Here is a 25410-nt window from a genome sequence, read left to right on the forward strand (position 1 = left end):
AAATTATTATGTGTATGCATCTATATATGCATGTATGTATGTGTGTGTGTGTGTGAGAGTGTATTTATGTATGTATGTATGTATGTATGTATGTATGTATGTATGTATGTATGTAAGTATATACAGACATGGCTGTGTAGTAAGAAGATTGCTTCCTAAGCACATGGTCTCAGGCTGAGTCCCATTGCATTGCACCTTGAGCAAATGTCTACTACTAGAGCCTTGAACCAACCAATGCCTTGCGAGTGGATTTGGTAGACAGAAACTGAAAAATGCCAGTCAAGTACACACACTAACACACATATATGTATATGTGTATATATATATGTGCGTGTGTGTGTGTTTATTTATGTGTGTGCATATCTTTGTGTCTGTGTTTGTCCCCCACCATTGCTTGACAACCTGCATTGGTGTGTTTAAGTACCTGTAACTTAGCAGTTCAGCAAAAGAGACCAATACAATGAGTACCAGGCTTAAAAAAAAGATAAGTATCAGAGTTGATTCATTTGACTAAAAACAATAATTCAAAGTGCTGCCGTAGCATGACCACAACCAACTGATTGAAACAAACAAAAGATAAAAATTGTATGTGTGTATGGATGGATGGTTTGTATAGAAAGATGGATGGATGGACATACTTACATATGTGTGTGTGTGTGTGTGTGTGGTGATTGTGCATCCTTAGCTTGATGTCACAGGATAGTTATAATGGGTATCACCACCATACTAAGACCCTCATTTCCAGTTTTCTGTGGAAACATTTCTGGCTATGGGCAAATATTTATTACCTTGCTTGGAAAGAGGTGAATGTTGGTAATAGGAAAAGCTTCTGGTTGTAGAAAATCTGCCTCAATAAATTCTCCGATCCGTACAAGCATAGAAATGTTGACGTTAAAGAGAGGATGGTGATGATGATGGTGGTGATGATGATGATGATGATGATGACGACAACGACGACAACAAAGATAGAGACAAGTGTATAGGGGCGTTTAATATTGAAGTGATGTATGCGTCAAGCGTATGAAAGTAGAAAAGTTGAATCATATACAGCTGTGGACACAAAGGAACTTGTGTATTTTGTGGCAGTATATGTATATGTATATGTATATGTATCTGTGCATGTATGTGTGGCACTGTGTGTGCATGTGTGTTTGTGTATAATTCCCCTCACAATAACTTTCTCTCAACCCACATCCTACACACATGTACTTTTCTCCTGTCTTACTGTCCCCACTCCCTGCACAAATACTTCCCAGCAAAACATATATATATACATATATATATATATATATATATATATATATATATATATACATATGTGTGTGTGTGAGTCAAAAATATTTTGGGATAGGAAATGTTGAAACCTGCTTATATCTTTTGTGTATATATATCAATTATTCAAGTATTCATAATTCTACCATAACTGCCTGATATATTGCAATAGCTGAGATGCATTAATATTGGACAAACATTTTCAAAAAATCCTTGCATCTCCTTTGATATTTCAGTTTTGTGTCTTTTCCTTCATAAACACATAATAATTTGAAGTACCAAGAATTGTAAAGGACTATTGTGTGTCTTTTCCTCTGTAAACACATAATAATTTGAAATACCTTTACAGTTAGTAAATATAGTTCAATAGATAAAATTAAGGAGACTGATAATATTCATTTCTAATATTTGATATAAAAATTCTAATCAAATTTGTTTAGAAAAGATCTGAGAAAAATAAAAGTAAAATCAGTATTTGTCAAAAATATCCACTTCATTCTATCCACAACCATGTCACTTCTTTACTGCTGGAGCATCTTAATCTTCATCTGTCTTCATTTTGCAAGTAAGTTCTCAATTTTTTTTTTATCATTTATTTGTGAAATCACTGAGTCTGTCTGTGTATGATCAAGAAGTTTGTTTCCAGGTCAGTTTCTTTTGTATGACAACTTGGATTATTGTCTTGTTTGATAGTCTTAGGTTGACCAAAGACTATGAAGTGGAACTTGATAGGTGGAGATTCTATGGAAGCATGTTGTAGAGACTATTTCTGTCCTTTTTCTTGGGTGGATAACTTCATCTATTACTTCATTTAATCTTTTCCATATTAAAGTACCTGAGACTGCACTTTGTTGTATTATACAAACTTTCTGTTTTAAAGTGATCCAAATTAAAACCTTCCAACAAACTTTCATGTTAATTTACGTTCCAAATAACAGCTTGATAATGATGCGGTTATTTTACTAAATTCCTCATTTTCAAAATTAATAGATAAAGGCAAAATGGTAGTAAATGGTAAAATGTTATTACCTGGCTCTTGGGCAATTTCTGCAGAATTCACTGTGCTGTAGTCATTTGAACTTTGTATCTAAGTATTTAGGCAATTTGTTTGCATCACTTTTTTTCATGACACTGAGTGATTACAGAACTTTCTCCACCAGAAATATAAAGAAAATATATGGTTTTCTTTAAAAATTACAAATCTTTCTCTAAATCACAATTACCTTAACAAAACTTCCTTTTGAATTTATTGAACTAAAATCAGTTTAATTTTATAATAACAAACCAATATTATATTATATCTTTATTATTATTTCTTCATTGTAAGGTGGCAAACTGGCAGAAACGGTAGCACGCCGGGCGAAATGCTTTGCGGTATTTCGTCTGTCTTTACATTCTGAGTTCAAATTCCACCGAGGTCGACTTTGCTTTCATCCTTTCGGGGTCGATAAATTAAGTATCAGTTATGCACTGGGGTCGATGTAGTCGTCTTAATCCCTTTGTCTGTCCTTGTTTGTCCCCTCTATGTTTAGCCCTTTGTGGGCAATAAAGAAATAAGAAATCTTAGCATGCCGGGCGAAATGCTTAGCAGTATTTTGTCTGCCTTTACGTTCTGAGTTCAAATTCTGCAGGGGTCAACTTTGTCTTTCATCCCTTTAGGATCGATAAATTAAGTACTGGTTGCATACAGGGATCGATTTAATCAACTGGTCACCTCCCCCAAAATTTCGGGCCTTGTGCCTAGAGTAGAAAAGATCATTTCTTCTTTGTGAAGTCACATGACCTAATGGCCAGGATGATGGATTCACAACCTTAAGTTTGTAATTTCAGTTCCTGGACTGGGCAATACATTGTATCCTTGAGCAAGATGCTTCATTTCATGTCACTCCATACTATTCAGCTCAGAATATGTACCAATCTATAACTGGTACTTTTTTTTCAGCTGAGTTCACTGGAGCCTAGTGTTGGTGCAGCCTTCTTTCCCTCCAGCTGTCACATTCATGATGTTGCACTGTATTAAGGGCAGGAGATCTCAGAGTGTGTCTATGTCTACTTGTGAGTACATAAAAATCTGCAGCAAATAGCAAAAGCATGTTACATGTTACCAGGTCATATTTGCTTGCCAAGGACAGCTTTGCTTTATTTCTATGTCATAATGAAATACTGTAAACTAATTATAAACTCTGATAATGAAGTAAGGACTTGATTACACATATAAGGATTATAAAGATTTGAATTTATTTAAAGTGTTTAGTCTGAAGGCAAGTATGGCTATGTGATTGAGAAGCTTGTTTTGTAAGTAAATGGTTTTGAGTTCAATCCCATTTTGCAGCATCTTGAATAAATATTTTCTATCATAGCCATAAGTGAACCAGTATATCCTGGACAAAATTTGGTAGAGAGACATCAAGTAGAAGCCCATCAGAGGGAGCATTTCTATTACTGAGTGATTAATATACTATGTGATTTTTAGGACCTATAGATATCAGAAGCCATTTGCACTTGATAAAATATGTATTGTATCAAAGTAATTGTTAAATTGAAATACAATTAAGAAGAAGTATATTCATAGTAAAATAATTATTAATCTCTTTTTTCATTAAAATTATTTTTTATTCATAACAAACTTAATGCAAACACTTGGTAAAAAAAAACAAAAGTTCTTTTAAAAGCACAATTTGCAAAGGCTTATAATCTAATCTCTAGAAACTTGCTATCAGGAATTAATGCATCTATGCAATACCCATTGTATTGTATAATTTCAAGATTTATTGTACACTGTGTATACAAACAGAATACAAAATGATCAAAACCAAAATACTTTCTTCCTTGCCTTTGCCAGAGCAAAATCACTGATGATTTCATCAAATGATAAACTGCATAGTTTGTTGCTTTCTATGCACATGAGAGTGAGGGAACATAATTATCTTGAGTCATTGTTGTTCGAAATTCATTTTTTATCCTCTTCAGTTGAGAAAAAGATCTTTCTTTAGAGCAATTTGCAATCATCAAACTAAGATACATTCTCAAAATTGCTTCTACATTAGGGAATGCTCATTGGACATGATCGTTAAATATTACTTGATACAGATCCTGATGTGTCAAACCATCGTGTTCCTGTGAACCATGGCTTTGACTATATCTAACATATCGATGGAAATGTTGAAGTTCTCCAACAAGGTTCATGTCCACATCCTGTTCTATGATCTACAGAGTTTTCATGACTTTGAATTAAATAGGTGTTGTGCCAATCACAAAATCCATCTGATGATAAGGCTGCAGAATAATCTGAAAAGATTTTGCACACAAGCAGTATACACAACCAGTTTCTGGTGAATATACTAACCATTCTCTGCAGTATTTTTCACCATTAGCTTGTTTGGGTCAGTACAAGCATTTTGAGCAATATCTGTCTTGGTTTGCAAACAACTTCTTTGACTTTTCAAACGAACCATTTGAATGCTGACACCATGACAGGCCTTCTTCTACCCAGTATACAATGTCATCTTTGCTTAAATCAGCCCATAGCCCAACATCATTCTGTTTGTTTGTTTTTTTTTATGTTGAATCTTCTGTGCTTGTACTACTCTCAAGTTTATAAATCTTAATATTTCTTGTTTCATTCATTGAAGCTGATTCTATAGAACTAGATATACCAGGTTCTGTATCAGTCATGGGATAAATAACTCATGACTGACTCACTGTGGTAGAGGGTTTGGGTTCATCAGGCCCCTTATCTATCTTTGTTAAGAAACTTTCTAATTTTGGTAACTTGCTAAGCTCTTCTTCAGCTTTCTGCTTCTTCCTTCTCTTTTGAACTCCACTTAATAAACTTCTGGTCGACACTTTGTAAACTGTGGGCAAAGAATTTTAAATAACTATAAACATGTATCTATAATATATAACTTTTTCTTTTCTTTTTTTTTTCTGTGGTTTCAGCTCAGAGCTATGGCCATGCTGGAGCACCGTTGTTATATATTTAATATTTATAAATTATCAATAGTAAAATGCATGAGAAATATGGAATGATGATCATTGATCAACTACAATAATTATAAATATAATGCAGGAAAAAATGTTTCCCCCCATTCTTTGATCCTACCTCTAACTGAATTAGTAAATAATAATACAGGCCTACTAAGTATACAGATGAATATTTTTTAAAGTAATATTTAATAGGACCAAAGTAAATGAATTATGTGTTATATGAAATAAATCAGTAGGCCAAAAACTGTAATTACAGTGTTAAACAGTGTATGAATGCTGATTAAAGCTTGTTCAAATGTTCATTTATAATACTTTTATTATCTGAAAGAGTAAAGATCATACATTCACAGTGTAGACTACACTGTGAATGTATGATGTATGGCCGTTGCTACATCTAAGGTAGCAATGCGTTATGTTCCCCAAACTCACCTAAAATAACCTAAACTAACCCAATCTAAAAAAATTCATAAATTCGAAAGTAAGTTACCACACACTAAAAAATCCACTATCACACTTAGTCTTACACTTTAGAAGCACTGGTCTTAAATTATCTTAAATATGGTAAAATTTTACACTTAACACAAAGAAATTGACAAACAAAAGTCGACACGCCATCCTAATGATTACATGATGATCATCTTCATCTGATTTTCTCCCCATTGCTGTCAAGTTTCGTTGCCAGCTGTACAATGTTTCTTTAATGTAATTTCTATAATGTATGCTTAATTATATTATTATTTCTATAAAGTAATTAAATAATTTATCTACTATTGTACTAAAGATGGTACTTTTTGGTTATCTCATCCCCATTAAAAAGTTGGGTTATCTTCTACCGTTTTATGAAAAATATCAGTACTTTTGGCTACCTCCCCCACCTAAAAAAATTGTTTAACCCTCAATAAAACAAAACAAAAAAAAAATTTTTTTAAATCAATAAATCTGAAAACTGAAAAAATTAATAAGCATAGGAACTGAAAAAATTATTCATGTTATTGAATCTAATAACATTTTTATAACAAATTATACCATGCCTATTGAGGAGGCCAAACGTCAACAATATGTTGAAGTATTGAATCAAAAGGATCTAACACTTTTAATTCAATCTTTTGTTGCCACAAACTCAATTCTTTAGTGGGGAGGTAACCCAATTTTTAATGGTAATTTTTTAATGGGGGTAAGATAACCCAAAAGTACCCTAAAAATATATAATTTTTTTTCAAAATATCAAATAATTAAATAGGAGATATAAAGTGTGCTACAACTTGGGATTTTACACAGCACAATTATTTTGAGCAGTAGGTAACCACTTGTCAACTTGTTATCAGTATTTTAAAACTACTTTTGTTAACACATTATAGTTATTGAAAATTCATCTTTATTTATTTCATTTACTTGTTCATCATTCCTATTCTGTTGTTCAAGTTACCTTTTTTATCATACTCATAAAAAAAAACAAAAAAAAACTTGTAATTGTAGCTGCCAGTCTCCTACAAGCCTTGTCTTGGCTTCCATGTATAAAAACGCAACTGAAACTATCACGTTGGATGACAATTAATATGGAAATATTATTGTATTTGTGTAGTCAAAGTATTGTAACAATAATTGAATATGTAAATACCCAGAGTTGTAGATGTATATGGAAATGACACAGTGCTATGCGGAGTTGCCATTGTATCACGCAGACAGGTATGCAATCGATGTTAGTATAATACTGACACATCAACAATGTAAACAATGTACTATCTCTTTTCTACTCTAGACACAAAGCCCCAAATTTTTTTGGTGGGGTAGCTAGTTGATTAGATCGACCCTAGTATGCAACTAGTACTTTTTTTTATTGACCCCGAAAGGATGAAAGGCAAAGTCGACCTTCACGGAATTTGAGCAATGTGCCATCTCTGACAGTCCACGGATGATTAACAATTATGTTGAAACCACCGACATGATGTAGTTCATAAAATCGTCAACAGATGGCACTGGCAGGAAGTATAAGCAAAATACATTGTCTGCAAAACTATTGTAGTTCAAAACTATTGCATTTAGTTCTTCTTTATCTTATATTTTGAAAATGTACACTGTACAGTACACACCGTTTTTTCCTATTTTTTCAAGGCCCCAAGAAAGTAGTGGCTCTAAGCTATAGCTTGTTCAGCTTATATATAAATCCGGCCCTGCTTAAGTTTAATTCCACCATCTGGTCCCTGGGTACCTTTAGCAAAGTTTACTCTGTTGCTAGCAAACATCACCACCTGGTCCTTGGGTGTATTTAATACAGTCTACTTTATTGCAAATGAATACCACCTTGAGTCCACTTTTCTGCAAGGATTTTGGTCTAGTTGTTCAGTCAGAGAATAAATATTTTTCCCTTGCTTCCACTAGTCTTAGTGGCTTTGAAAGACCCAAAAGATATGAAATATATTTCAATTTCCATTTCTCTCTTTCTTTTTCTTTTAAATTATTTAAAAAGCAAATGATATTTTGTTATGACACATCTCAAGAGATGTCCAACTTAGTAACTTCTTTTACTCCTTTACATTCATTGAAAGCTTTTCCAGTGTATATAAACAACATCATGGTGTATATGTATGTATGTATGTATGTATGGCTATGTATGTGTTGTGTCTGTCTATATATCTGCATCTGTCTGTCTTTCTCTTTTCTTTCTCTTTTTAATTTAGAGTGTATGTTGACCAGCCACCGACTTAATAGCAAGGTTGTGAAGGAAAATATCTTGTTTAAATCATAATTCTTTAAATGTTAAGGTCTTGCAAATTTTTATAGTTCCAGATATTGCGATCATTTGTAGCATCTGAATTAAGGATTTCTATTCTCTCTCCAAGATCCCAAGTTCAGTCATGCTTTGCTCCAGACAGGTTGGTATGTATCCTGATGTTCCAATAATAATGGGTATGAAGCTGAAAGTATATTTTGGGTACTGGATTTGCAAACTTCTTATCAATGGTCCACAGATTTCCTCTTTCTCTCATATTTTTCTATCCACATTTGTGTCCAGAGGGAAGCAGATTTCCACAACAGAACATATCTTTTCTTTGTGGTCCCACACAATGATATCGGGATGGTTGTGTTTTTACATTGTGGCTGTTTTAATTTTCTACCTGTATATTTTGACTTGGTCTCGATTTGGCCGACTTTATTTGCAGGTATTCTCTTTTCTGTTATCTGACAGACTGTTCTAACCACCATATCATGCCTCATGGGAAGATAATATTTGGAAGACATTCTCTCACAGTTGGCAATAATGTGGTTGATGTCTTCAGTGTTGGTCTTGCACCGCCTACATTTGTTGTCTGTCAATGTTTTCTGTCTTTTATGCTGCAGATATTTGATGGGGATCTTTTGTCCTTGGATTGCATGGATGTAACCTTCAAAGCAGGATGTAACCTTCAAAGCAGGATGTAACCTTCAAAGCAGGATGTCATAAACTTGTCAGTGAAATATGAGTAATAAAACAAAATTAGACATTGATTCAATCAAATTTATGCCTAATTCATGAAGAAAACATGTAAAAAAACATTTTCATCAGACAAGATGTGGGAAGAATTCAAATTTACATGATTATTCTGATTTTCATGTTATTTACAAAACCAATTCCAGTGTTTTATGAGTTTACTTGATGTAACTATTCACATTATAAAAATTGGGGGATGTTTTAAAAATAAAATGAAAACATTTTTTTCTTTTCCCAATCTATTTGCCAGATATCCAGGCTACAATATGGAAAGTAAGCGTTTTGCTTAAAGTACATTGCGATAACATTTCCATTACTTTGAACAATAGAAATAAATCCATAGGATCAAGAGAATTACGCTCCATTGAATTTGAATTAGCGAGTGGAGAAAATCCAAATTCTCTTTGTGTTAATCCGGATTGTAGATATAATGTAAGTAAATTAAAACAAATATGCACTCACATACAAACACATATACACACATACGCAAACATGCATATCTACTTGTACACTTGCATTATCAAAAGTTATGCTGTTTTCAAAGAAATAAGTTGAAACTGGTATTTAATAACTGCATTGACATGACATATGTTCTTTATATTTGAATATAGTTTTGGATTCAAAGAGCTTGAAAATTTTCATTCCTAACTGAATTTGAACTCTTGACCCCTTTTTGTTAGCTCTGTCACTGAACTATGTGATTAAGAACTTCTGTAAACAATAATATTAAATTAATTAGTTAGAAAGCTAGAAAAGAAATTATATATTTAAGTTTGTGTGTGTGTGTGTGTGAAGTAACTACAGGCATATTTGTATGGTAAGAAGTTTGCTTCTCAACCACCTAGTTTCAGGTTCAATCCCATTGCAAGTGCCTACTACTATAGCACCAGGCCAAACAAAGCCTTGTGAGTGGATTTGGTAGAAGGAAACTCAAAGAAGGCCATCACCACCATCACCACCACCATCATCATCATCATCATCATCATCATCATCATCATCAGGGTTAGCATCATCATTTTATGGCAAATAATATATGTGAAAGCAATTTAACATTAAACTGAAAGATTACTCCATACTTTTTAGTAGAGTAAATGTATCCATACATGATAATGATGGCCATCCACTCATGACTGACGAAAACCCTTATTGACCTTCAGGAATACTTTGTGCTCAAGACTACCTTATACTTTACATTTGCAGCTCTGTTGCTGACTAACAAGCCCTGCTCTTGACAAACATACATGACTACAAACATTGCAGACCAAGCTTTCCCACTCATTAAACTAGTAGTGTGTTTTTGAGCTTAAATTCTTTATGAAGAACATGTGCTCTTTCAAAGGAATGGACTCCTTTCTTTAACTGTTTCCTCTATCCATGGCGATGATAAGCATTGCTATCCAAGTCAGCCTCCTGCATTTCACAGGCCTTTAATGAGGACTTTATACAGTACTTAAATTGCAGTCTTGGCTTCTGCTGGAGTCACTTTCCACCAACAAGTTCCCCATATAGCATCTGTTTAGGGATCCTGCTATCATTCATTCTAACAAGGTGTCCAGTCCAACATAACCAGTGTTTGTGCACTATTGCCTCAATACTTGGGATATCGGCTTTCCTCAGGACCTGTGTATTTGGAATTTTTTAAGGTCCAACCAACATTCAGAATGTGTTTCAGGCATCTCTGATGGAAGCGTTCAAGGACCTTTACATGATATTTGTAAAGGGTCCATGTCTCACATGAGTGTGTATACATATAGTCAATTCAATGAACAAACAATTAAAAAATAACGAATAAAATATGAAAAAAGAAAAGAGAATAAAACGAATGAGAGAAATGGACAAAAATTATATTAGTTTGATGTTTGGTGAAAGGAGAGAATTTTTAAGGTTTCAAGTATAGCTCTTTGTCAGAAAAGAGAAATGGAAAAGTCCAAAGAAGGAGAAGGGAAATCACTAGGGCTAATATGTAATTACTTTCTGAAGTATATATACATGTATGTGCCCAGCATCGCCTTTCTGGCACTTGTGCCTGTGGAATGTGTAAGGACTTTCGAGCGAGATCATTGCCAGTGCCCCTGGACTGGCTCTTGTGCGGGTGGCACATAAAATACTCCATTTTGAGCGTGACCGTTGCCAGTACCGCCTGACTGGCCTTTGTGCTGGTGGCACGTAAAAGCACCCACTACACTCTCTGAGTGGTTGGCGTTAGGAAGGGCATCCAGCTGTAGAAACTCTGCCAAATCAGATTGGATCCTGGTGTAGCCATCTGGTTTCACCAGTCCTCAGTCAAATCGTCCAACCCATGCTAGCATGGAAAGCGGACGTTAAACGACGACGACGATGATGATGATGATGATGATATATAAGTGTGTGAATGTCTATCATCATTGTCATCATCATCATCCTCACTGTTTAACGTCTGCCCTCTAATCTAGCATGAGTGGGAGGGTTTCGCAACAACTGGCCAGGCTGAAGCCTGCACCAAACTTTTGTGACTGTTTTGGCAGGTTTTTACAACTGGATGCCCTTCCTAACACCAACCACTCAGCAGAGTGGACTTAGTGCTTTTTACGTGGCACAAGCACAGGCGAGGGCAGTTTTGGCAAGGTTTTAACAGCTGGATGTCTTTCCGAACACCAACCACTTTACAGTGCAGGCTGGGTGCTTTTAAGCATTTGTGTGTGTGTGTGCATGTGTGCATGCGTGCGTGCATGTGTGTGTGTGAGTGTATGTGTGTACGTGCGTGCGTGATGCATGCATGTGTGTGTAGACTATTCCAGGCTGATTTTAAATGAGAACCAGAGTACTAGCTGTATGCTGTCATCTTTGTCATCGATAGCATGATGATGGTAGGGATCACCACCATCACCGTCATCATTAAGAGACTACTTTGCACTGTTGTGAAGTTTGTTGAATTTTTTTTTATTCTAGGCAACTGTTGAAAGAGAAGGCCATCAAGAAAAATACACTGTCGAGTGCCAGACAACTTGTTGTAAGAAATTTAAAACATGTAAGATTTTTGCTTTAGAACTGTTTGTTACTGATTTCTTTTTGACTTCTCTTTCTTTTATAAACTCCTTAAGAAACACTTTTATCTCATTATCTCCCTCTCTCTCTCTCTCTCTCTCTCTCACACACACATATGCACATACACACACACATACAGGCACATACACACACACACACACACTCACAGCACACACACACACACACACACACACACATACAGGCACACACACACACACACACACACTCACAACACGCGCACACACACACACACACACACACACACACACACACACACACACACACACAAGGAAGCATAATAATTGGGAGATTAATGTGCTCAACTACAAAGATCAATGTTATGAATTCAAATTTCATTGTCGCTATTATTTAATCCCTTGGAAAGACATCTTATACTACATTTCGTGGTTCGATTCACAGTTATGTTGTCAGCAATAAACAGCTGTAAAATCAATATTTCTAGTCAGTCATATTCCATTATTGAAATTTTCAAGAATTTTTCCAACCAATGTTGTCACAGGAAAATGGATATAAAAGTATTATTTTTTTTAAATGGCTGAAGTAGTTATCATGCTAAGAGTTAAAGAATTTGGACAAATAATTTTAGGGTTGATGTACTGAATGATATAGATAAAAAATTCTTTATTTGAAATTTTGTGTTTAGATGGAGAAAGAAAAGAAAATTCTAGTAGTAATTGTTATTGACTCTCAAGGGAAAGGAATGATAATTTTAATAAATTTTAATGAATAAAGTTATGTGAAATGGTTGAACAGACATGTAAATAATTTAAAAAGGAAAAAAATCCTCAATGAAGTTTTTTTGCAAAAATTTGCACAAATCTGTTCTGATCAAGAGGCTTATCTGACATGGAATAAATAAAAAATTATATGAGACATTCTATTGTAAAAATTGCCTGACAATGATAGGCTATTCAGCTAGTATATATATATATATATATATATATATATATATATGGAGATGACACTCCATCAGTTATGACGACGAGGGTCCCAGATGATCTGCTCAATGTAACAGCCTGCTCGTGAAATTAACGTGCATGTAGCTGAGCATTCCACAGACACGTCTACCCTTATAACGGGGTTCTCAAGAAGATTCAGCATGACACAAAGTGTGACAAGGCTGGACCTTTGACATGCGGGTACAATCCATTGAGATTATATTCTTTTGTGCCTATAAAATGCAGCCACCCATCAAACTAACAACACAGACGTCTTGTGTATGTGTTTGACTTTCTTTATATACATACATACATACATACATACATACATACACACATACATACATACATATATATATATATATATATTTGGGAAAATGAATAGAAATGCCTATTCTGACAATTTTCCACTTTGATAATTAGATGTCTAAACATCTAATTATTAAAGTGGAAAAATTATCAGAAAAAGTATTTCTATTTAATTTTTTGAATATATAATACCAAGGACTTTCTATTTCTTATTCTATTATATTATGTCATCCCATAAATAATGTGTTTTTTTTCAATTCCATGAGCTGAAATTTGGAGGGGGTGGGGGCAGGATAAACTACCTGTACCAACTTGCTATAAAAGCAAGTAGTAATTTTACCTTGGCCTTATTCTTAGTGCAAGTTTTGAAGAGTGCAGTTTGATTTTAACAGTTATCTTTACAAAGCTATAATGGAAGTGACAAAGGAGCATATTTGGCATATTTTGCTTTATGAGTTCAATAAAGGCAACAATGCAGTAGAAACGGCAAGGAATATTAATGCAGTATATGGGGATTGGACAATAAACATAAGCTAGTGTCAATGGTGGCTCCAGAAATTATGATCCAGAAACTACAGCCTAGAAGACAAGCCTCATCCTGGAAGATCTGTAGAGCTCAATGATGATGTCCTGCAAACCCCAGTGGAACAAAATCCCATTGTATCTGTTGAGGAACTAGCAGAGTAGCTTATATTTGGTCGTTAAACCATTCATTGGCACTTGCATGCCATCAGAAAAGTCAGTAAATTGGGCCAACAGGTTCCTCACAAACTTTCTGAGTCTAATTACATGTGGAGAGTGAATGTGTGCTCTTCCTTGCAGTCACATATCAAGAATGAACTGCTATTGGACCGAATAGTGACTGGCGATGAGAAATGGGTTTTCTATAAAAATGTCAAGTGCCGAAGGCAGTGGGTAGGGAAAAGAGAAACACCGGCACCCTAAGTAAAGATGGTCTTCACACATGTAAGGTGTTGTTATCTGTTTGGTGGGATATGAAAGGTTTAGTCCACTTTGAACTTTTAAACCTAAACCAAATGATAACAAAGGAGATCTACTGTGAGCAGCTTGAGTGGCTTAAGTCAGCACCAGAAGTAAAACAACCATCTTTGGTTTCAAAATGAAAGGTGTTCTTCCATCATGATAATGTTCAGTTACATACAGTGAGGATGGCATTCCAGTTTGAATGGGAAACGATGCCCCACCCACCATATTCGCCGGATATTGCCCAATTCGATTATCATTTATTCCGCTGTCTTCAAAATCATTTGGACAGAAAAAATATGAATTCTGTAGATGAGGTCAGAACAGTACTTGAGGAGTATTTTTCCCCACAGACAAGTGAATTTTGGAAGAGGCGCCTTGTAAGTCTACCAGATAGATGAAAGAGCATTGTAGAAAATGAAGGAGAATATATGTTGGACTAAAAAAGAACTTTGTTTATTTTAATTTTGAAAAATGAAAGAAGTGTAAAAGAAAACACATTATTTATGGGATGACCCAACACACACACACACACACACACACACACACACACACACACACACACACACACAGAGTAATTCTTGTTGCCACTTTAGCATGGCTGTTCCATACAGAACTATATTACTACATTTTAACCCCAGGAAAATATCTTTTCCAGCTGGTTAACAACACACAACTTGTGTCTGATATATCATGAGTAAGGGAGCAAACCACTCCTCTCCAGCATGGAAAGACCTGTAGACCAGAACTGGTTTCAGAGTCTTATCCTTCCTCAGTCCTGGAAATTTGCCTGTCCGATGGCAGTCATTCATCCCTGTTCACAATATATAAACAAATAAGTGACAATTCGCCATTGATCTTTCAACAAGCAAATTTGCTAGTTCTACAATATCTACAAGGTATATATATTATATACTAGCAGAGATACCCGGCCTTGCTCGGGATTAAAATGGCATAGATTTTTATTGCTTTACTTGTTTCAGTCATGTGACTGCGGCCATGGTGGAGCACTATCGTTGGTCGAAGAAATCAACCAGAAGATTTATTCTTTGTAAGTCTAGTACTCATTGTGTCAGTGTCTTTTACCAAACCGCTAAGTTACAGGAATGTAAACACAACAACATCAGTTGTCAAGGAATGGTGGGGGTACAAACACAAGACACAGGCACACACATATACAAATATACACATATATACGACAGTCTTCTTTCAGTTTCCAAGTACGAAATCCACTCACAAGATTTTGGTCAGCCTGAGGCTATAGTATATATATAATTGGAAAACTTGAACAGTTTCGTAACATTGTTTACAAAATAATTGGTCATCGTTTGCGAAGGATCATCTTCGCTAGAAGGGGACTTAACTCATGCTCCAACTTTAGAATTGTTATAAGTTTTGGTTTAAAATTATTTTTAATACAAAAATTTACGTCTTAGGAATCAATAAAAAAAATAATAAATAGCCGATTCTGAGCATTTTCGACCATGAGGAATCCATTGGTGCGACTCCCAGCTTGCTATCTTGTAAGGTGTGGATTTCTATAGATGCAACACACACACACACACACACACACACACACACACACTCACAAACTCAGCTATATATATATATATATATATATATATATATATATATACACCTGCACACATACACACACACATTCTTTCAGTTTCTGTTTAACAAATTTTGAGTGTGGTGTTGCAAATGAAAAGAGTTGCAGCAAAATTTGTGAATCAAAAGCATTCAGGACTGAATGTGTGTTGTGAACTGTAAGAAAAATTGGATGCTGATCTGGATCTTTTTTCAAAGATCATCGCAGGTAACAAAAGCTGGTCCAACAGAATTTGCAGTGGAAAATGCATCTGGACTGATACATTACTTCAAATGGAGAATACTTTGAAGGCAATAAAATTGTAAACATGTAAAACTAAGTGAATAAAATAATATTGTAAAATTCCAGTTTCTTTTGGGTACCCCCTTGTATATATGTGTGACTATTCAAAGTTTTAATGATTTTTCTTCCATGGTTTGGTATATAAATAAATAAATAACTTTGAAATGAAAAGAACTGTAATAAATCTATGGTGAAAGAGCCGAGAAAATAGATGGTTTTCACTCATATTTTAATAATTTCATTTTAAATCCCCCTCCTTATAAAACAATTATCCTTTTAAATTAATTAATTTTGAAATTTTGTTGTCATTAATGTCAATTTTCCTTCTATTACTTTCTAGGGACACAATGGAACCTTGAAGTTATACGTAGTGATATAAATGACAATTATATCTATTCTTTTGAAATAAAGCATTATCGTGAAAAAATTAATTTTGAAACGAATTCTAGAACATCAAATAAATCATTCTTCCTTCCAATGGAAATTAATAAAAAGTCAAAAATAGATGTGTTGACTCCAGGAAAATTTTGGTCAGACACAGTTGTAAGTAAAGCCTTTATTTTTTCTCATTTAGAAAGGAGTATAACTGGTTCACTTGACTTCAAGACTTGTTTTCAGGGTTTCTGGATTTGAGTAAATGAAATACACTACATTTATGTATGCATATACATAATTCAGTAAAACACACGGATGCATATTGATAATTTCTTTTTTAGAAAGCAGATGGTTTGGACGATTGGCTCACTCTTCTGTGTTCACTTCATGCCAGGTCTAAGTTTACCATTTATCCTTTTTATTGTTTAGTAAAATGAATAACAACAAAGCACTTTTTCAATTCTGCATTCTCAATCCTAAAATCTGTTTCTTTTTCAAAAGAAACTTGATCAAAAGAAAACATCATTAATTATGCTGTTTGTGCTATGTTAACATGTTGAAATATTGGTTTCACATAATGGCACAAGGCCAGTAATTTCAAGGGAGGTGCTAAGTCGATTAAATCAACTCCATTGCTCTACTGCTACTTATTTCATCAAACCTGAAAGGATGAAAGGCAAAGTTGACATCAGTGGAATTTGAACTCAGAGCATAAAATGGATGAAATGTAGGTACCAGTTTCCATCACTACTTCTGTTTCAACATTTAGTACTATATAAATTTATGATTTAGAATAGAATAATATTTTCAAGTTGAATATGCTGTGATGACAAGACCAGGCTCCCTCCTTGCTGCCATCATCTGTGGATTAATATAATTCCTTTATCATCATCATCATCATCATCATGACCATCGTCATTTAGCATCTGTTGTCCATGCTGGCATGGGTTAGATGGTTTGACCAGGGCTAGTAAGCTGGAAGGTTGCACCAGACTCCAATATGATTTGGCATGGTTTCTACAGCTGGATGCCCTTCCTAACACCACTACTCTGAGAGTGTAATGGGTGCTTTTACCTACCACGGGCATGGGGGCCATTTGCATGACACCAGTATCTGCCATGACATAATGTCAAAGTTCTTGATCATTGCCTCTGGGAAGCCCAACACTCGAAAGGAACTCAGCCACTTTGCTTCTGTGAGGCCTAATGCTTGAATGAAACTCATCCACTTTGCCTCTGTCAGGTCCAATGCTCAAAAGGTGTTCCAGTTACATGACATCAGTATCAGCCAAGACTACAATTTCACTTGTCTTGACAGGTCTTCTCAAGCACAGTATATCACTAAAGGTCTTGGTCACAAGTCATTGCCACTGTGAGGCCCAAAGTTCAAAGGTTGTGCTTCACCACCTCATCCCATGTCTTCCTTGGTCTACCTCTACCACAGGTTCCCTCCATAGTTAGAGTTCAACACTTCTTTACGCAGTTGTCCTCATCCATATGCATCACATGACCATACCAGTGCAGCCATCCCTCTTGCACACCACATCTGATGCTTCTTATGCCTAACTTTTTTCTCATGATGCTTACACTTTGTCAAACATGCACACTGACATTGCACATCCAGCGAAGCATACTGATTTCATTTCTTTCAAGCTTATGCATGTCTTTGGTTGTTGCAGCCCATGTTTCACTGCTATGTAGCATAGCTGTTCACACACAGGCATCATACAATCTGCCTTTCACTCTGAGAGAGAGGCTCTTTGTTACCAGCAGAAGTAGGAGCACTCTGAACTTTACCCAGCCTAATCATATTCTCACAGTTATGCTCTCGGAGAATGCACCACCGCTACTAACATGGTACTAGATCATGGAAGCTATTAGATCATGGAAGCTATTAGATCATGGAAGCTATCTGCTACCTCTAGCTTACACATTAACAGTTGATGGAGTCTATTTTCTGTACATTTTCAACATTTATTGTACCTGTGCATCTTCCACATACAAAAGTTAGTTTCCCTCTTAATCTTCTTATATTACAGCATCTATGTCCAAAGCTTATATTGGGTGCATCTTATATAGTTTCTACCTACACCTTTTCTACAGATCGAGCAGGACTTTCTACCTGAAAGGATTTGTGATTTGACTGCCTTCTTACTTATTATTACTTTGATTTTTGCGAGGTTAACTCTAAGGCCCTTTGGTTCGAGACCTTGCCCCCATACCTGGAACTTCTGGTAGTGATTCAGCAATAAGAGCAAGGTAATCAGCATAGAGGTACTCTCAGGGGTAGCCTATTTTAAATTCCTTTGTTATTGCCTGGAGTACTTTGCTGTACTCATTGCCAACCCTCACCTTACTGGTAGTACCCCTGTACATAGCTCTTATCAACCACTCATTTCCACATTCACCACCAGATAAGGGATCAAGGCACCCTCTCAAAGGCTTCCTCCAAGTCAACAAAGGTCAAGTACAGAGGTTTATCTTTGTCTGTGTATTTCTCTTGCAGCTGCCTCATCAGAAATATAGCATCAGTGGTGCTTCTCCTTGGTGCAAAATCAAACTGCATTTCATCTATGACTAGCAGAAGTGCTCCGCGTTGCTCAGGGTTGAATTGCTTTAAATTACTGTTAATGATTCTACTCAATTATGATTATTGAGGCAAAGATTGAATTAAGTTAACGCCCAGCCAATCGATTTGCAACTGGATAGAAAGCCCTGCAAAGAGCATTGCAACACTCTAAGAAGGGGTAATAATAGAATGTGAGGTAGCTCTGAAAAGGCTGTGTTATCGTTCTCACAATTGTAACAGTTTGGCAGGTAGTCCTGGAAGGGTGTGTAAAACGTTTGCAGGTGAATATGGCGTGTTCCTCTTCCACCAACAACAGTGGACGTACTGTAACAAAACTTCATGCTCTGTGAATACAGAACAGCTGCCCTATGAAGGAAAGAGGGGGATTAATCATGGGTAAGTAAATACGGGTAAGTTTTAAAATATACAACAGTAACATCTACTCACCATATGTCAGACCGGCAAGAGTGTAGTAGTGCTGAATAGATGAATCACAACACCTCTGTCATGGAGATGTTGTGTAAAATGACCTGTTACTTTTGAATATTTTGTATTTGATGTAAAATGTAATGATGTAAAATATAATGGTTAGAGAGAAGATGTATGTATTTATTTTTATCGACTTTTGAAGTCTTGTTATTTGATTATTATTTTTATCCATTTGTTTCATTGATTGTCGTTATGATTACATTTGTTGTTGTATAAAATGATATGTTGCTTGGTTTTCAAATTTTATGCTGCGATCCTGTTGCCCTGATGTAAACTGTAATGTTGAGAGAGGAGATGGAAGGGGGGAGATGTTTCATGTACGTTGGATGTAAAAGATGAGGCTGCTGTGCTGACAAAGGGAGGGAAATAGAGCTGAGCAGAGGCCAGGTGTTGGTAAAGTGTGAAGTATTTGCAGGTAACCACCTAAAAATGTAAATGTTGTCATAAAAGCATTGTTGACCGTTTGAGAGCTGTACGGAAGTGTAATAGTAACGTGTCAATAGTCCTTTGATGCCCGCCGAATGAGGGTTGGTGAGGAAGAACAGCTGATTTTTTAGCAGGGTCTGATTTATAATGAAGCTTTGTAACGCTGTGAGAATCAGCCTTTTTACAGCTGATGGTTGGGAGTGTCAAGTGCACTGCAATGAATATTAACCTACACCTACATAGAAATTACTGACGAAAAGGCAAACATTTTTTAAAAATTAGAAAAAGTTATAATATTAGGAAGCGAAGTAATCCTATAAAACCTCCCTGTACACAATGTTTTTTGTTTCTCCTTGTGGAACGAACACGAAAATATCACTCTTGCTGCCCACATGCGAGCATCCAATGTAAAGCTGACCATGAGAGAAACACGGCTCCCCCAAATATATTCCCGCGACAGACAGCATTTGCCCCTGTGCTTTGTTAATTGACATTGCGAAGCATGGCCTGACTGGAAACTGGGACCTCCGAAATGTGAAAGGTAGGTCTGCTCCTGATGGGAAAAGATGCATCCTCGGTATGAGCACAACGTTGCCTCGACCGCACCCTGTGATTATTGTGGCCTCAATTAAATCGGGAGGTAAGGACTTAACGATCAAACGTGTCCCATTGCATTGTTTTGGTTGAACCAAATTTCGAATGAGCATAATAGGGGCACCAAGTTTAAGTTTCAGAATGTGTGGGGGTAGTATAGGGGGCTCAAAGGAATTTAGTTCCTCTATTGAATAGTTGATAACGTCCTCGGGGTCAGGAGTTCTATCGACAGGCTTATATATATAGCAATCCTCAGGAATGAGTTTTAGCATTTGATCATTAATATGGTTAACAGTTTTATTCTTCGGGGCCAGAATAGCCCTTTGGCCAATCCAATCGATATTCTGATAATTTGCTTGGAGATCTGGGAACACTGCATCCGTGAGATCAGAAGGCGTATTAACAATGCCAGAAAGTGAATTGAGGGCAACATTACCCTTTTTGTCGCATAGGAGTTTTGCCTTCGCCGAGTGCAAGGAGGGTGTTAGAAAATTCTGCTGATGCTATGTCACCTCACATATGAACACGCATGTTAGTGTTAAGTTTGAGAGTCTTCACCAGGGGCCACAATGTGATTTGAGGAAGAAGATAGCAGGGAACTATGGGTATTTATAAGTGATTAGTACCAAGGGGGGTAATTACACTATACATAGTTTTAATTTTAAATTATTCTCTATTATTATTTTCAAATTTACCTATATTGGGAAGTGTATATAATTTGTTATTATATAATTTTAGTAATATTTAATTCATATATTTATTTTATTTAAATTATTGCATTATTTTTTTTATTTATTTATTTTTTTTATTTATATAGTCTATTCAAGTGCTTTAGAAATAAAATTGTGTGATTATTTTATTCAGGAGTTAGGGGTTCAATACTTCATTTTACTAAATGTAAAATTACTTCAGTGCCAGTCTTATGATTTTATTGGAAACTATATTTGAATAACTATTGTCCTTTTTAAAAACCATTTTTACTATTTTAAGTGTCTCCTTAATAATATTAGTCATAACTTGATCCCAATACAGAATAATTAACCATATAATATCTTTTTTATTTTTCATATTTTTATATCATCACTAGCATTATAACCCGACCTTGTCCCGGTGTGACTTATTACGCCATCTACGATAAGTCTTGCTAGGAGAAAATCAACTAAAAAAGAAAGCCTTGCAATGAAAAAAATCCTTATGATGTAAATATGTTCATAATTCAAAAGATGATGAAATTAATAGGGAAAGTCTGAAGGCTGTTTTGCATAAAATTATTAAGCGTATGTAAATTTCATCCGTCTAATTGGCTATAAAAATGCTTGTGAAAACAACTTTTTGCGCTGCCCTGATTATACATTGCAGGGTAATCCCTTTTCGCAGGAGCTAGGACGGCAATTTCTGATGAAGCAATTGCTGGCGATCTGTTGGTACACAGTTTTGCCAGAATTCTTTCAGATTGGGCAGATGTTGATGCACCATTTTGCATTATGTTCAAAGTAGCTTCTGGAATGTCATTTTAAACCGGTTGCTTCCTTTCCCCAGCAAGCTCTCTTCTTTGGAGGCATAATCTCTGTATATATATTAAACAGAACGACAAAAGTTATAATAGATGGGAGGGTCGGTACTTTTCACATATCTGTAATTTTTCAGATTAACACCCGCACGATTACCCAACCCTAATCGTAAACCTAATCCTAACACTAACCCTAACATTAACCCTAAACCCTAACCCTAAAACCCTAACCCTGACCCTAAAACCCTAACCCCCTAGTGAAAATCGTGGTATATTTACAAAATATCGACGAACAGAGTTATATTTTACTGAATGATTGTGTACTTGCATGTGTATGCGTTTGAGAGAGCAAGAGGTAGGGAGAGGGGGAGAAAGGGCTAGGGTAGTTAAAAGTTTTCTTATGACGGCTTCTCTTCACTGCCTATTACTTCATTAGAAATCTATGGATGCACTTACGCACATAATAGAGAAAAATTAAACAAATATGGACGACTTGCTCCGAAACACCACCGAGTGGGGAACACTTCTCAAAAATAACCTGCAGTTGTTTCCTTCAAAATTCCTACATACTCGAAATGTACATACATCAAGGTATATTTGTAGAAAATTTCACGAAAAAATATTTATTTTCCTGGAAGTTAAGAGGAATTTAATTGGAATTTCCGAAAATTGTCCCCCACCCTCTTCCCAAAACACCTTCACTGAAAATTTTTGTATATTCGGAATCTACATAATAAATAATATATGCATAGAAAATTTCATTAAAAAATATTCATTTTTCTGAAAGTTATGACCTTCCAAAGTCGGTGGGTACAACTCTGTAGTTATGCCACATTGACGAACGTGAATGATTGTGTTTACTTGCACGTGTATACGTTTGCGAGAGCGAGAGAGGAAGAGGGGGAGATAGAGAACGGGAGCAATGTGTATGTTGTTGTCACAGATTACGTATGTGTAGTCGTGTGTGTTTTTACGTATCAATGTTATGAAAAATAGGTAAAGAATACTGAGAAGAAAGTTTAATCTATGACGTTGTACGTATCACTTTCTCTCTCTGTTGAGCGCGTGTGTAAGAACGCTGTCCCAGGTAGAAGGGAAGAAATATAAAAGTTGCTAGAAACAACAGCCAAATCTCCCTTAAATCACACAAAGTAAACGGAATTTTAAAAATCTAATTACTGCACTGGAAAGTTCAGATCGAAAAAATTCCATTGATGTAAAAATTTTAACGAAAAAGTGGAAAATGTGGATTTCTATAAACTTTTAAAAAGGCTTCACACAGACACACAACTTCAGCTTTATATATTAAGATAGATAACTCTTTCCCTAATTAGTTAGGCTATGACTCTCTCCATAACTTTCATCACCTGATCCAACAATTTGATACCACTAATTATTTCTATCTAAGGCATCACATTTACCTTTGTAGAAGTTGACTATGGTTCTGTTACACCAGTCATTGGGTATGACTCCTTCATGAACCACCTAATTTACAATATGTGTGACTAGATCACGATCGACACCACCAGATATTTTAAGCATTTCAGCAGCCAGTTCCTGGTGGTTTGGAGGCTTTCCCTGCTTTCATATCCTTAATTGATTTATCCACCAAGTAACTGTCAAATCAGGTAGCTGGTACCTGAATTGGATCAACATTTAGCAGACACTCCTCCCATTCACTCTCCACATTCAGCAGTCTTTCATAATGGCATTTTCAGGCCTCTTTCTTTGCAGAATCATTAAATGCAAGTGCACCATCATTCATGTGGACACATTTCTCTCCTATGACATCACGATTTTCTCTCACATATTGTCTTGCAATCCAAAACACTTCAGTTCTTTGGTCCTCACATCACTGAACATAGGCAAACTTCTTTTCTGCTTCTCCTCTGACTTGATATATCTGTCTTCTAGCTTCCCTTCTGGTTGTCTGATGCAGTTTCCTGCTAACCTCACTCTTCCAGGCTTTCCAGGCCTGTTTCTTTGCTCTAATGACCTTGTCTACTGCATTGTTCCACCACCACATCACCCTAGGTCTGGATGGGACTTTGCACCAGCCACAGATTTGGTTTGTGGCACTCTGCAGACTGTCCTGAAGGAACTCGCAGTAGCCCTCTATGTCACAAGTTTGTAGCTCTTCCTCTCTCTTATCAATTTTGTTGTTTTTTCTTTTACTTTTGCTTTAGGTCAAGCTGAAGAATATGAAAACTTCCAGCATATTCTCCTGTATCTATGTTCTTAAAAAAAGTACTTTTTACCATGAATGTTTCTTGACAAATAGTAAGTTGATAAAAGATATTTCTTACTTCACTCTATTAGAAATTATGAAATAGTTCTGCTTTGCTGCCTCTGTAGATTTACCAGATGTTGTTGTTAAGAAGGGGAGAGAGCAAGGTGAATTCTAAATGACCTACACTGTTGCACTGATATTACTATCAAGAGTTAAATCTTGCAGTCGCCAACACCAGATTCCAAACCAGATATAGAAAATGAATCCTTTTACATCAGATTTAAAATGAAAAACACCACTTGTATGATGGTGGTGTTCATATACAACTATTAACCAGACAAGGAGACACAGGCACCCTTTCCACACACACACACACGACAGGTTTCTTTCAAATTCTGTCTACCAAATCTGTCAAGTTTTTGCTCAGCCAGAAGATACTTGCCCAAGGTGCCACACAGATAGCTTTTCTCAAATCTGAATCTGGAAAGTTTAAGTTTAAAAGTAAAAACTACTGATGAAAAATAATACTATATTTGGTAATACTGATCTGTGTAATTTTGGTTAGATCCCTGAACTCTATTGCAACACATACTGACATTTTTCCAAACAGTTATCATTGACATCAGTTTATGAGAGAAAGAGATAGATAAAAAGAAAATCTTTATTTTTGCACCTAAAGGCATCATGGATTATTCTGAAATGCTTTAGTGAGTTTATAAAAATCTTGGAGCTGAGCTCTCTATATAGACCTTTCTTGTTACAGCTAGATGCCTCGTGTCTTTAGATATTCTCTCAACTTTCTCTTTAAGAAATTATTCTTATTGTAACTGACAACTATGTTCTGATTTATATGAGATATTCTTGCTGTCATCTTTTAACAGATTCATTATTCATTGTTCATTATTCATTATTTCTCATATAACATATGAAATGTACAATGTACAAACAACAAATTGTACATTATATATTATAAATGTTTAATGTTATTAATAAACATTGTTGATGATAATTCTTTCTTTTATTAATTAACCAACTCATTAAACATAATTTAACTATAAATGTTACAACTACCATTTCTTTATTTCTTAATTCTTTTGATAGCAATCTGCCTGAAACTAATCCAAGTTCTATGATAAAAATTCTTTGTTTTAAAGTGATCTGAATGAATTCCTTTAATCAAAATTCCATGTTGACTTATATTCCAAACATCAGCTTAAAAGTAACAAAGTTATTTAATAAATTCTTCATTAATCTCAAAATTAATTGAAACCAAGATATTATTTTCCAACAGAAATATTGTAACAAAAAGGTTAATGTTA

At 35.4% G+C, this 25410-nt stretch overlaps 1 protein-coding gene across 2 annotated transcripts in view; it reads left to right on the forward strand.

Moving 5' to 3' along the window:
* Positions 1–25410, forward strand: part of LOC106873229 (uncharacterized) — a 57559-nt gene continuing 32149 nt past the window's right edge. Inside the window, exons 1-5 of one of the 2 annotated variants that reach the window (XM_089361192.1) lie at positions 1–1837; positions 8979–9160; positions 11657–11735; positions 16239–16441; positions 24048–24141. In XM_089361192.1, the coding sequence (XP_089217318.1) occupies positions 1783–1837; positions 8979–9160; positions 11657–11735; positions 16239–16441; positions 24048–24141 (613 nt within the window). In that variant the 5' untranslated portion in view covers positions 1–1782. The remainder of the gene's footprint in view (positions 1838–8978; positions 9161–11656; positions 11736–16238; positions 16442–24047; positions 24142–25410) is intronic. The other variant, XM_014920501.3, reaches the window with a different exon arrangement.

This window comes from Octopus bimaculoides, chromosome 12 (genome assembly GCF_046866305.1).
Source record: "Octopus bimaculoides isolate indiv1 chromosome 12, ASM4686630v1, whole genome shotgun sequence".
In the NCBI taxonomy this organism is placed as follows: domain Eukaryota; kingdom Metazoa; phylum Mollusca; class Cephalopoda; order Octopoda; family Octopodidae; genus Octopus; species Octopus bimaculoides.